The following is a 12,895-nucleotide window of genomic DNA, read 5'->3' as shown; positions in this document are numbered from 1 at the left end:
GTCCGTCGTCCCGACCCCGTCCGTACTATACCCCCACCCCCCCCCCCCCCCGGTCCAGCCCCGCATGCACCCGAACGCGCCACCGGAGCTAGCGCGGTTTCCCCTTGTGAGTAGCACCTGCTGCGTGTCCTTCTGCTCTTGTCCTTGCTTGTCAGGTGGCTGCTCCCCCTTTTTTTTCTCGCCCTGTCCTTGACTCCCGACAATCTTATTTAAGCTTATTACAGCCCGGAACTACTGTGATCACGTGACCAGTCTCCACTTTCCTGACCTGCTGGCGGCTGTCCTTTCTGTTCCCTGCGGGGTTGGCCACCGCTTTTTGTCTTGTACTACCAGAGGTCCTGGAGAGCAGAATGGGTTTTGGTCCCAGCAAGCCTTTAAGACTACGAGCGAGCCGCGTCGATTGCTAGAGGAATTATTTCTGTGCTCAAGGCGACAATTGTTCATGGACTGGAACCATGCCAGACCTCGAGGAAGCCATCTGAGTAGGCCGAGAAACCGTCGATGCCACTCCGCCGGGCCATCCGGTCCGGGTTGTGTCGTTGGGCAGCCTTGGAGCTGATCTAGGCTATAGATGCTCTCGGACTGGAGCGATGGCAGACTTCGAGGAACCCAGAAAATGCTTTTTTTTTTTTCGCTGCCTTGCAGCTGCCCGCTTCTGTCATGGTCGTGCGTGTCGCAGCTGGACGCCGTCTCCTATCGTCTCCAGCCATCCTTGAGATGAGCAAGCATACGCAATCACCAAAACGATAATCGACCTGATTCCCTTGTTGGCTCCTCGTTTTCCGCAAAACTCGGACCATCGGTACCTTCAAAAATCGGCTACGTGTGCTAGGCACTCACCGGCGTCGGCACACCTTTCACCTCTAATATTCTCCTTACTGTATAGTGATCAGCGGTGGCGGCACTGTTTGGCATTGCTTAGGGCTGCCAGGGGCGTTTTAGTCCTGCAGGGGGGCGTTGTGTGTGCGTGCCATTGGTTCTGTTCCGTGGCAGTGGACGGCTTTGGCCGGGTATCCGGTGCGATACGTCGAGAAGCCGCACCGGGATAACCTTGCGAGGCCTGGGGCATGTGCACCTGCCTCTTCGTAGGGCTTTGGAAGAGCCCCAGCCGGCGCGCGGTCGTGTGCTCCATGCAACGCACCACGCTTGGGCAAGGCCATGTCCCTCCCCGTACATGACACCGCTCCTTCGGACGTGATGTCGAGGGGGATGGAGATGGCGCATCGGCGCCGTCATGCACTAATGCACGGGCGTCATTCCAAACCCCAGGCCAGGGCACATTGGTGTGAGTGATGAAGCAATGAGACCGAGCCTTCGGGGCGCTAATGCCGCTATGGCACAGCACCCCGGCTTTCAGCTTCATGGTGTGTCCTTGGTTGACACTTTTGGCTATCCCCTGGTGGCGCCGCTCCAACGAAAGCCCCATTAGACTATCGAGACGACGGCCAAGCCTCGACCTCTCTTTTTCTCGGATTTCTCCGTCAGGGTGCTAGTGCGGAGGCGTTTCGTTCCCACGAAGCACCGCCGACGGCCCAAGTCTCCTCCGCGGCAAATCGGCATTCCCCAGGCCTTAAAAGAGGATGCTTGCGACGCGGCAACACGCAACCTCTTCTCCCTACCACACTGCTTGGAAACCTGACAGAGACAATCCCCAGGCTTCGTGCGCAGCTCTTGTAGATCTTGACAAGATCCCGTGCAGTGGATCACTGCGTCTCAGTCCAGCACGATGGGCGGCATCACCTTCGGGTCGAGTGTGGTTCGTGAACCCCCTTTTCTGCCACGGCCTACATTCGCCCTCTCTCCACGCAGTTTGTAACTAGAGGTCGGTGCTAACGTCCGTCATTGCCCGATCCGACAGGCGATCCAGAGCGTGCTCGCCTTGGTCGTCCTCTTCCTCGTATCCGCCCGCTTCTACCTCAGGCTCGGCATCCAGCGCAAACGGCCCGAGACCAGCGACTACTTCATCCTCGTCGCCTGGGTGTGCGCGCTCGTCTCGTCGTCAGGCGACGTCCTCCTCCTCAGCATGCGGTGGGATTCGGCCCTCCTAATGACGTTCGAAAATTACGAGGGCAGCACCGATGAGTTTGTTCTTTACCTAAAGGTGCGCCCGCGCTGCGTGTGCTCGAGACCTCAGGGGTTTGCTTCCCGAGTTGGTGTCGGTCCTGCAGGCACTTTATCCATGCAGGGCCAGGAGACTCGTGTTTTTTTTTCGCTCTCGTTGCGACTAACATGCTCCCGGCTTCCGTCTTTAGTGCGCCTACGTCGCAACCTTCTTCTTCTACTCCGGCTTCTACTTGGCCAAGTTCGCCATCCTGTCCGTGTACCTGCAGCTCTTCCCCCGGCACCTTAAAGCCAAACGACACCTGCTATACGCTACGATAGCATATAGCGTCGTGGGCTTCATCGCGACCATTTTGGTCTTGATTCTATCGTGCCTTCCGGTCGAACGAAACTGGTAAGCCGCCCTTGGTTGTTCGAGCCCCCCTCTTGCCTGTCGCCCGGCTGGCCACTGTGGGTTAACGCCGACTTCTCCAGGTCGACCATACCGGAAGATGTCTGCTCATTTATAATAGCCACTGATATCATGTGGGGGATTCACTTCTCCTCCTCCGTCTTGAGTACGGCACCCTCGGCGATAATTCAGAAATAAATATCCTCAATAACCACGGAACGCTAACCAGGGAGGGAGGAAGGGAGTACAGTTTTCCTCCTGCCGTTCCTGATTCTGAAGGGCATGAAGATGAAGACCTCGGTCAAGATCGGCCTTTACGCCACGTTCGGCCTCGGATTCATCGACCTTGCAGTAGGAAGCTGCCTTCGCTACGTTTGGATCCGCTGGTCAATAACCAATGTAACCTTGGCAGCCCTCGGTATGTGGATCGCGCGGCCCTACCTCGCTTCCCGATATGCGTCTGTCAAATCGTTCCGGTTGATCATGGAAGCTGGGCACTAACCCTGTTCGGCTCGAACCCGAAAACAACAATAGACTTGTACTGCGCTCTCGACCAGTATATCTGCCTGATCATCGCCTGCCTGCCGCCCCTTAGACCGTACCTGCGCGTCTTGCGCCTGGACGGCTCTACCGCCGCCTCGGGCACGGGGGGGAGCGGGAAGGCGGGAGGCCGGGCGTTTTCGGGCGCTACGGGGAGCGGGCAGCCGCAGCTGTCCAAGGCGTCGAGCTACCGCCACCACCGAAGGCAGCAGTCGCGCCTGTCGGCGATCCCGGGAGACGTCGGGGCCGCGCGGCTGGCCAGCATCGACGGGATCGACGACGGTGTCGACGGCGGCAGCAGAGCGGGCGGGTACGGCTACGAGCTCAAGGACGTGCCGCAAGGCGCTGCGGCAGCCTCCCGGACGACCGATGGGGAGAGCATGTGGTCGTCCTCCAGCCTCCCTGACGGACCGACGCGCGGTGTGGCAGGGCCGCTGACGCGCCCGGGGGAGTAGTTGTCGCGCGCGCCGAGGCCGAACCTGCACTGTTGCCGAGGTCGCGCCCTGGGAGTACCTCCTGGCCTCTCACCCAAGGCAAGCCGTGAGCCCACCGCTATCGAGGCGGAGCCCTCCGAAGACGGCCAAATGGGGGAAGGCATCGGTGACTCGTGCATAAGAAACCTAGCAGAGACCTTATCCCCTTGAGTGCCGCTGGACTGCCAGCGTCCTCAAAAGGAAACGAGCTTCTGAGCTTGCCCCTGTTTGTCTACAGTACGGATTTGCGGGGAACAATGGGTAGTATTTGGCGTGCCGCACCGTAACTGCGACTTAGCTCGGTACTTAAGTTGTAGACAAAATCGCACCAAAAGAGAGGTACCGAAAATTTTGAAGTTTGGGTGGCTAATGGGGAGCGGTCTGCGCGCTGGCAGTTTAACGGCACCCAAGGGGATAGCTGAACTCGAATAAAAATCGTAAAAAATGAGGTAAATATCGTTCCATAGCCTAAAACAAGGGCTTTTATCTGGTATATAGCATAGTTGCACATTATAACACTATTTTTTACAATTTAAATTTTAAAAATAGATATGCAAAATGTTAGTGTTTTTAAAAGAAAATGTATGCATTTTATAACAGTTTAAAAACTAAAATTGTTACGGGGTAAGCCGAAAGCCTGTACGAGGTAATTACGATGATACTAAACGATTTGTAGGTGCCGAAGGCCTATATTACTATAAGCTAGATGCGATAACTTTAGCTTGACCTCGCAATCCTTAAAATTACCTCGCTTAAACTGCCTAAGTTCTGTAACCCCTTGGCCCGTGCCTAGGTGCCTAAAGCACCTTCGCCGGGATGCTTGGGCCCTTGTGCGATGCGGGCCTTCCAGCCCGTGGGATTTCCGTAGCTAAGGCTTTCGTGTGGCGTGGGGCCCCCGGGCCTGCGCCATTTCCGAGGTGGTAATTTGCCGTGGCACTATTAAATCCTTTACACTATCCCCTTTTTAAGGCGCTAACGTTTCGGCAATGCCTAAAACCTATTGGTTTTTGGGTTGGGGAATTAGTAATATTTTTAACCGTTTTACTAGTCGTGTGGCGCAATGGTAACGCATTTGCTTTTAAGGCGAGGGTTTGCCCTTTGGGTTTTAAAGTTATTACATTTTTAATAACTTTATAACTGGTCGGCGGTACGGGGCCGGCGGGTGTGGGCCGATAACGGGGGCAATTGGTAATTAAATTGGCGTTAATACTGTTAAGGATAGCTTTCCTGCCTAAATACCTTTTACGTTCGGCCGTAAGGTGCCAGGTGGCTTTTGCCTGTTTCGGGGCAGTTAAAAAAGGAACGGTTTTTTTTATGTTTTTTTTATGTTTTTTTTTCGGCTAGCCCGCGTTATTTTCCTTTTTTTCCTATAACGTGGTTCACAAGCGAGCGGCGCATACAAGTGAGTAGCGCACTTCGAAATTACGTATTAAACGCTTTTTCGACACCCTTGCTAACTCGGCCAATTTAAGCTTAAATTTAACCAAAATTTAACAGGTTATATTCGACGAATACGTTAGCGGTTGCCGTGCTTGCGATATACTGGAGGCGACCCAGACGGTAGCTAACCGTGTCCGTGGGCTAAGGTGCCGAAAGCACTAAGAGATCAGGGTCCTTCACACTGCTGTTGCTGTCCGGCTTGCCTCGGGCGGTTGTTCCAAATTGATTGGTACGCACGATTGCAAAGTCTTGACCCTCGAGGTCGAGAAGCGGCGTCCCACGGGTTTGAATCGGCTTTGGGGTGTAGATGGTGGTAGAGTCTGACGAGTTGCTCACGTCGACAGCTTTGGGGGCAGAGCCAAGGGCCATCACATCGGACACTGGCGTCCCGAGCGGGGCGATAATGGTCTCCAGGACGTCGCCGTCATCTGCACGTCGTCGCTTAGAAACCATTTCCTGCTCGCGGCTGTTGTCGGGGCCGCTCGGTCGTTTGTTGGAAGTTCCCGCTAACGTTGTAAGCTTGTGCAAAAACACCGTAAAGCTTCTGCGTAGCATCAGGAAATCGATAAGGTGTTGGCCCCTGCAGCCGTCGCCCCCGATCGATATCCTCCACAAACCCGGTGCTATTACGAAGGTATCGAAGGGCTCCAAGAGCGCGCAGTATTGCGGCGTTGCAGATTCGAAAGTGAAAGCCACCGCCTTTGAAAGGTTTTGCAGCACACAATCGTCGTTGGCCGGGTTGTAATATATTCTGCAATGGAGGTTGGAAGCGATACATCTGCCCCAGCGAATCGGGCCCGGGACCGGAAGGTCGTAAAACTTAATGCAAATGGTAAAGTCGACGTCGTGGGTGCGCTGTACGACACCGACCACGTCCCAGGTGCCAACGTTATGCGGGAAGCGCACTACGGCGGGCTTATCGTCGTCGCCTTCTAAAGACGTGGCTGTGGCGAGGACGAAGCGTGCGTCGGGGAGCGAGGCGAGAGACGCGCTTCGGAATGCGCGGGCCACATCGTCAATCTCGAGATCGGTAGGTGTCGTGGCGGCCAAAGCATCCGAGGTTGGAGGCACCGCAGAAATGAGCGCGGCCTCAGCGACGGCAGCCCGTCTTTCGGCGAGGTGCTCTTCCACACGTCGCTGAAACTCGTCTGGGTTGCTGAAGGGTTGGGTCGGCACCGTGGAGCCGCGGGACTGTGAAGCCATTACGGACGGGTATGCTAGGATGATCTTGGGGATACCCGGTCATTGAAATGTGTCTTGTACGTCACCACGGGGAAAGAGGAGGCCTGCTTGTTAAATGCCCCTCCCCTCCAACTCCCTCCTCCCCGCCCCAAACCCTTGCTTGAGCTCCATCCTCCCTCCAGCGTTTAAGGATATTCGGGAAGCGCGATGGTTGGGCGCTTACACTGAGGCCGGGGAAGCGGGTCAGGAACCCCTGCATTCGAATATTGGGACTATGCCCCACATGGATTGGACCCACTCTGCGGCACTGCTAACCTGCGCGCGCCACCCGCTGGATCCCAGCATTCGCAGCCCCCTTTGATTGGACAGGGATGAGTCTCTTCGTAACGCTACCCCAGATTTAGCGTTGCTGGAGCGCTGAATGGATTTCTTTTCTTCCCCAACCCCCGAAGCCCTTGACCGTCAACGCTGGCAAAGTGCAACCGTCAAAATCCTGAAATCGAAGCCCTCCCCCGCGACCTGAGACCCAACAAGCGACCCGGATTAAAATGGAAAACGAAGACCTTAGGATGCCCTTTGGGCCACCGAGGTGGACAGGCGACAAGGACGACATGGGTCAGGAAGGCGCCCAGGACCTTCAACCATCCCGCAAAGCTTTGGGACACCTTTTGGGAGCGGTTCAACACCGTTACCATCCCTTTCCAACACGAAAATTCGTACTTTACCAACACCTTCGCCGCCGCCCGAGAGTCCGAAACCCGCGCCGAGCTCGAGAAGCTTTTCGCCAAAAAGTACAAGGCGCGCCTCAAAGAGTACGACGACGCAATTCGCGGAACAGTGTGGCACTGCAATGGGATCGAGAACTTGCCTAAGTGGACTGCCAGCGCGATAGACAGGGTCAGAGCCTAGTCTGGAGGGTCTCGTGGAGCTTATTTATGCCGTCCTTGCCGACGGGAAGGAGCGCAGCGACAAATTGAAGGAGCTTGGCATGGTTGCTGAAAAGGTCGAAACGGGCGAGGCTGAAAACGACGAGGCACGTGGGGAAAGTCCGTGCCCCACGGGACAGTCGCCGATTCACCCGCCAGATTACGATTTTGGGGATGAACGTGTCGAGGAAGGGCGGGATAACTTTACTTTCACTTGGAACATAGTGGAGATCGAGGCCGAGGACGAGTACAACAGCGACCAACCCGCAGCCGAGCCCCTCCACGCCACTTCCCGCCCGTCGCCACTACGGAGCATCGTGGAGGTTGGGGACGAGGACAAGGATAAGGACAACAACAGCTCCCAAACCCCAGTTAAACCCCCCGAAGCCGCCTCCTCGCCCGCCGCCGCCCCGACGCAGATCGAATGCCTTTTTACAGGGCCCAACCCAGCAAACGGGAAAGTGGCCGCCGGTCCCGAAGCCGCAACGCCTCCTCCACCCATATGTCCAAACGTTCGTACAGCCGAGAGGTTAAGCCAACGCGAAACAACGAATTCTCCAGCTACGGCATTACGCAAAGATAGACCCGTTCGCGGCGCGCAAAGTATTGCCATTTCCCAGCCAAACGGCCTTGCGACGCCTGCGAGCCCAAACCAGACTCCGTCGAGCCCGACGCCCGGGAGGGATGCCGAAAAGTGGCCCAATAGCACAGAGGCGGATTTAAAAAGGCTTAGCAGAGTGGCAAGTCCGCCCGCGACACTGTCGGAACGGTCGAACGGAAAAGCAGCAAATACCAAGGACGACCCCTTGGGTAGCGGTTAATCCACAAGCGACGACTCGAGCCCAAGTAGGAAAAGGCCGCGCCCGGAGCATGCGGAAACCGAGGGAAGTAACGAAGGTGGAATCGAACAGCATCGCCGGAAGCGGAGGACTACGGATGGGCGGCCTAATTATTTATCATCGTTACGAAAGGCTGATAGATGGGGTAAGGGACGGAATGGGTAGCTGGGGAGAGACCGCTTTTCAGCATTCGGTTATAAACACGGTCGAATCGTCCTCGGCGCCGGTATAGCGGTGGGCAATATTCACCCACACCGTCCAGTGCAGCAGGCCGTGCCCAGGATGCGCAAGGGTGTCGGATTCCAACTTAAAAACTGTTGAAGGGCGGCACTTTAAACGGATACCGATAAAGTACGTGTGTTTTTTGTAGTAATTCATATTGCACCCGTTATCCACGCGAAGCGGCCTGCCGAGCAGCCTCCAATCCTTCTTGCGGAATCTGCGGCTCGCCTATCGCGACCGTTTTGTAAATGCCCCATGTCTTGGCTCAATAAAGCGAGTGGTCCCTTCGTGGGGGTGATTGACAAAAAGATGGCCGCCCCACAAATACCTGCAGTAACCTATAAGCCACAACGCCACTGCACCCTTGGCCCCGCCCGGGCCCTGCCCCGGGCACCCTGCCCGGAGGGCACTTTTTTGTGATGGCAGGTCTGAGCCATTGAAACTATCAAACCTTCACCAACATCGAATTCATATTAAAATTAACGCGCGTCCTTCTTGCCAGCCGATAGGTCGCAGTCGCAACAGCACGATTCGCGTGCACAAACCACCCTCCCTCCCCCTAGCCGTAAGTCGAGCGTAAAGGCCGGGGCTGTCCCAAAGCATGCCTTGCTGACTCCAGGCGTGGATCACGGGGGAAAGCCAGTTACGCCAAGTTCCTAGGGCCCCCAAGTAAGCCCGCCCCAAGGAAACCATGGTTTACACAATGGTTTTCCGCGTCGACGGCGGCTGCCGAGGCAACGGCCAGGACTGGGCCACCGGCGCCGCAGCTTGCGTTAAGGAGAACCGGTGGGGCAAATGCCGGTACAAGACGAGAAACCTGCCCAGGGATCCGACCCCGACGAACCAGCGGGCCGAGATCACGGCAATCATTCTAGCGCAGCAATGGGCGCTGGAGGTGTACAACGGCCTCTCGAACGACCCCTGGCTCGATATCACCATCTACTCGGACTCCAAGTACGCCGTTAACATCTTGAACGTCTGGGTGGACAAATGGCGAGCCAACGACTGGGTTAACTCCCGGGGCTTCGAGGTGTGCAACCGCGACTTAATCCAAAAGGCCGACCGTCTCGACGGCAAATTAAGGGCTCAGGGCGATATTAGCTACGTTTGGGTACCGAGGAACGAGAACGAGCTAGCGGACGAGTACTGCGGTGAAGCTCTCGATGAGCAGGAGGCGTCGGACTCGGATAACCATTGGTAGTGTCCAATGCGTCCGGAAGTGCACGCCATCGGTTTGTAAGCTTGGGGCCCGTGTTTTCTTCGTGAGTGTGACGGATGCTGGTAGATAAACCGTTTCCGAAAGCGGCGTTTAGGCAGGGTCAGATCAAGCGCAATGTAGGTACGCTGGTTCGAAGCATCGACAGATCATGTAACAAACCTGACAATCAGGAAACGCACTGTTACTATCTGGAGGCCTTCTTCCCCTCCTCTGGCTGCGTGTTGAAGAACATGCTTCGCAGCATATGGCGGCCCAGGACTCCATTGCAGCCCACACCGCGGTTTGTCTGCGACACATGCTGGAAACGTCAGCAGGGGGCCGACCAACGGCCAGCACACAAAAGGCAGCTTCAAACGGCAAGCTATCACACGGATCCGCAACCAGCCCGAGCTGAGCTTGCGCACGAAATTCCTGCCACGATCGGGGGTGGGTAGATGCATGTTTGTGTCAGAAATGATGGTGTGCTGGCCCCAGGGTTGGGAATTTAGTCGTTAGTCTTTAGTCTTAGTCGTAACTAAATTAGTTTAGTTAGTCTTAGTTACTGGGTTAACTAACTAATGACTAACTAAATTTTTTTTGACTAAAGTAACTAATTTAGTTATTTTTAGTCATTTTTTTTTTACATAAAATGCGCATATGTTTCCATAATTTTAATGAATATTTAACGATTTTATATTTAACAATAATAAAATAACAATAAAAACGGTAATTAAACTAACAAAAACCGTAATAGTAAAAGCAATAAAAAAAGCAATAACAATAATAAAAACTATAATATTAATAATATTAATAATATTACAAATAAAAACGGTAGTAAAAAGTAAAAATAAAAATAAAAATAAAAGTAAACCCGAAAATAAAAGCAATAATAAAAGTATATATATATATATTTATTTACCCCTTTCGAGCTATATAGCCCATAAAAAGCTTTACGGCTCGGGTTAATTACGTAAAGGTAAAAACCGTGCTTCCAGCTAATAGTTATTTGGTATAAGGCTGGGTAAAAACTCCTTCCTTTCGAAGTTTTTGCAACTTCGCGTCCTTTTTGTAAGTAATGTATTGGTAGTGTAATTTGCTCCCGCACCTTTTACCGGTTAGTAAAAGAAAGAAAAGTTAATGTTCGAAGTAAAATATCGTGGTTTGGTTGTAAAGGTGGTTCGGCCGTTGCGTGTAAATCGGGTTGTTAAATGCACGTTTTCGTAAAATTTTTGGGCTTGCCTGTTGTTCCTTTTTTCCTTTATTCGTGCCTTACTTCCGGTTCCATTTCGTAGCTTCCGTTGCTTTTTTTCTTCCCGGCTTTTTTTCCCAATCCGGCTAATAACCACCATCAGCAGCAGCAATAACAACAATAGCAGCAACAGCCGTAAGTCTTCCCTTTTCCTCCTCCGCGAGCTCGCAGCCCTTTTAACAATCCTCCAAGTAATTTCTTTTCCTTAGCGCATTTCCAATTCTTCCCCGGTAAGTTAGTGCACCCCCTGTTCGGACACTTTGTAGCCCCACAGCATGGAATTTTTTAAAGTACTTCCGCTTTTATATTTTTGTTAATTCTGGTTCGTTTTCCTTACTTTTTTTTGCAATTTAATGCCCAAATGCTGGAAAAACCATATACAAAAAAAAACGTCGAAAGGGCCGTTGCTGCGGTGCATGCAAAAGTTGAAATTTGCAAAGCCGCTTGCATGCATAAAATTTCCAGGTTAATTTTATATAACCGCTTTAAAAACGCTTTACTTATTCGGAAATTATAAAAAAAACATTAACAAATAACTTTTAAACAAAAAAAGCGCTTAATTAATTGGATTTTATTGCAGGACTTTTTAAGCCTTTTACTAACGCACGCGGAAATCCGGTTTTTTGCTAAAAATATTTTCCGCAACGGAAAACCCTTTTAATTGCTTGGAAAGCATTGGTTACAACCCTTTTTAAGCTAATATCCAAAAGTTAAAAGCGGAAGGGCCCGGCGCATCGAAAACGCACGTATTTAAAAGGTTATTATTGCTATAATAAAGCAATAGTAAAAACGCTTTTTTATCCTGGAAATGGCCGCTATTAAACCGGAAAACACTTACAACGCTAACAAAAGTAGCTTGCAAAAAGGAAAAACCGGCAACGGAATTGTATTAAGCTTTGTTAGGGCCCGGGTCTTGCAATGCAAAAACCCCGGGTTACGCATTTAAATTTTTTTTATCGAATGCATTTTGGCTATAAAAGTATTGTTGCTTCTTTTTATTATTTTTAAAGAAAAAAGCGTGCAAAAGCAATGGTTTTTTGCAAATTTGGTCCTTTTCCGAAAGTGGGAATTTACCGTTATAAATAACGGTTAAACTAACAATCGTACAGGCTTAAAATGGCTGCAAAAGGTTTTTATCCTTCGCATTAAACTTTTTTTTCCTGCTTTTTGCCTTTTAATTTTGGATAAGCACAAATTGCACGTTACTATAAAATTTATGCTTTTGTGCTTTCGGAATAACATTTTTTTACTTTATTTATTTGCCCATTTATTTTACGTATTGCAACCTTTCGATTTTGCCGTATTTAACCTTTTAAAATAAATATACCGGAAAGAAATTAGGTTTAAAGCTTTATTTACTTGCTTAACGGTAATAAAAAAGCGTTAATTTTTATCCGCTTATCATTACGTATAATCCGTAACTTTAACCCTTTATATAATTTTATTAAAGTAACGGGCTTTTGGTTTGTAACTTTGCAATATAACCAAACCTTTTATAAACCGTTTTATTTTTAATAATATTAGCTAAAATAGCTAACTGTTACAACCAACATGTTACGACCAACAACCACCCTTATCCAAGGGGGAGGGGTGGCACGGGACGGAAACCCCCATAAAGGGTAAGGAATTACGTAACCACCTGAAATCAATGGATTAAAAAAATAAAAAAGGTAAACCACTAATCCAAAGGAAGCTTAAAAAAGCTTACAAGGACGGCTTGGTAAGCCAATTAATCCACGGCCTTTAAAAAAGTAAGCATTAAGGTATAAAAAGGAAAGGTTTTTTATTGTTTTAAGTAATTTTTAACAAATGCATTGGCATTAATTAATTTAAATTAACTTCCAAGTACTTTTTGGAACAAGCATTTAAACCGCACCCAAATTACTTTGTAAATTTTTTTAATTGTTAAATTACGTGCTATTGCTTAATACTTTTCCGGTACCTTACTTTAAAAGCAAAGGTTTAATTGTAACATTTTAACTAATCCTGTTTAGCACCCGAACCGGTACCGAACAATAGCAATAGCGGCTTAGCCAGCCCAAGCCCCCGTTCCTAACAATAACGAAAAAAAAGTACTTAACACTTTTACTTATAAAAAAATTGGATATAATTTAAACGAAAAAAACCAAGCAACCCAAGCGTTGCTTGCAATATTCCAAACAGTAACTTAATTATAAGCTTAAATTAATACCTTTCGTATAGCTACCAAAGCGTACAAATTCCTTACACTTAATCGCTATAATGGAAAAAACGGGGCTTTTAAAGCTTTTTTAACGAAATGCCAAAACTTTTTTGCCTTTTATTATAACCAATTTAATACGGAATAGCAAAAGGTTGCTTACGCAACCTTTTATTTTAAAAGCAAAATTAAAAA

At 50.4% G+C, this 12,895-nt stretch overlaps 4 protein-coding genes across 4 annotated transcripts; 2 read left to right on the top strand and 2 right to left on the bottom strand.

Annotated features, from left to right (window-relative positions):
* Window positions 1–889: 889 nt before the first annotated feature.
* GGTG_07144 (hypothetical protein) lies at window positions 890–1,363 on the bottom strand (the record flags this gene model as incomplete). Its single annotated transcript, XM_009224968.1, has 1 exon — window positions 890–1,363. The coding sequence occupies one exon, from the start codon at window positions 1,361–1,363 to the stop codon at window positions 890–892; it is 474 nt and encodes a 157-aa protein (XP_009223232.1).
* Window positions 1,364–1,726: 363 nt separating this feature from the next.
* Window positions 1,727–3,447, top strand: GGTG_07143 (hypothetical protein; the record flags this gene model as incomplete). Its single annotated transcript, XM_009224967.1, has 6 exons — window positions 1,727–1,756; window positions 1,859–2,101; window positions 2,253–2,455; window positions 2,536–2,618; window positions 2,694–2,870; window positions 2,987–3,447. The coding sequence occupies 6 exons, from the start codon at window positions 1,727–1,729 to the stop codon at window positions 3,445–3,447; spliced, it is 1,197 nt and encodes a 398-aa protein (XP_009223231.1).
* A 1,524-nt stretch (window positions 3,448–4,971) lies between these two features.
* On the bottom strand, window positions 4,972–6,246 carry GGTG_07142 (hypothetical protein). The gene has a single exon (XM_009224966.1). The coding sequence runs from the start codon at window positions 6,106–6,108 to the stop codon at window positions 5,047–5,049; it is 1,062 nt and encodes a 353-aa protein (XP_009223230.1). The 5' UTR covers window positions 6,109–6,246; the 3' UTR covers window positions 4,972–5,046.
* Window positions 6,247–6,547: 301 nt separating this feature from the next.
* On the top strand, window positions 6,548–8,274 carry GGTG_07141 (hypothetical protein). Its single transcript, XM_009224965.1, has one exon. It carries the CDS (start codon window positions 7,076–7,078, stop codon window positions 7,832–7,834), a length of 759 nt encoding a protein of 252 aa, XP_009223229.1. The 5' UTR covers window positions 6,548–7,075; the 3' UTR covers window positions 7,835–8,274.
* The last annotated feature ends 4,621 nt before the right edge of the window (window positions 8,275–12,895 follow it).

Source organism: Gaeumannomyces tritici (assembly GCF_000145635.1).
Source record: "Gaeumannomyces tritici R3-111a-1 unplaced genomic scaffold supercont2.3, whole genome shotgun sequence".
In the NCBI taxonomy this organism is placed as follows: Eukaryota; Fungi; Ascomycota; class Sordariomycetes; order Magnaporthales; family Magnaporthaceae; genus Gaeumannomyces; species Gaeumannomyces tritici.
The sequence above is the reverse complement of the archived record's forward strand: the minus strand, read 5'-3'. Positions and strand labels throughout refer to the sequence as shown.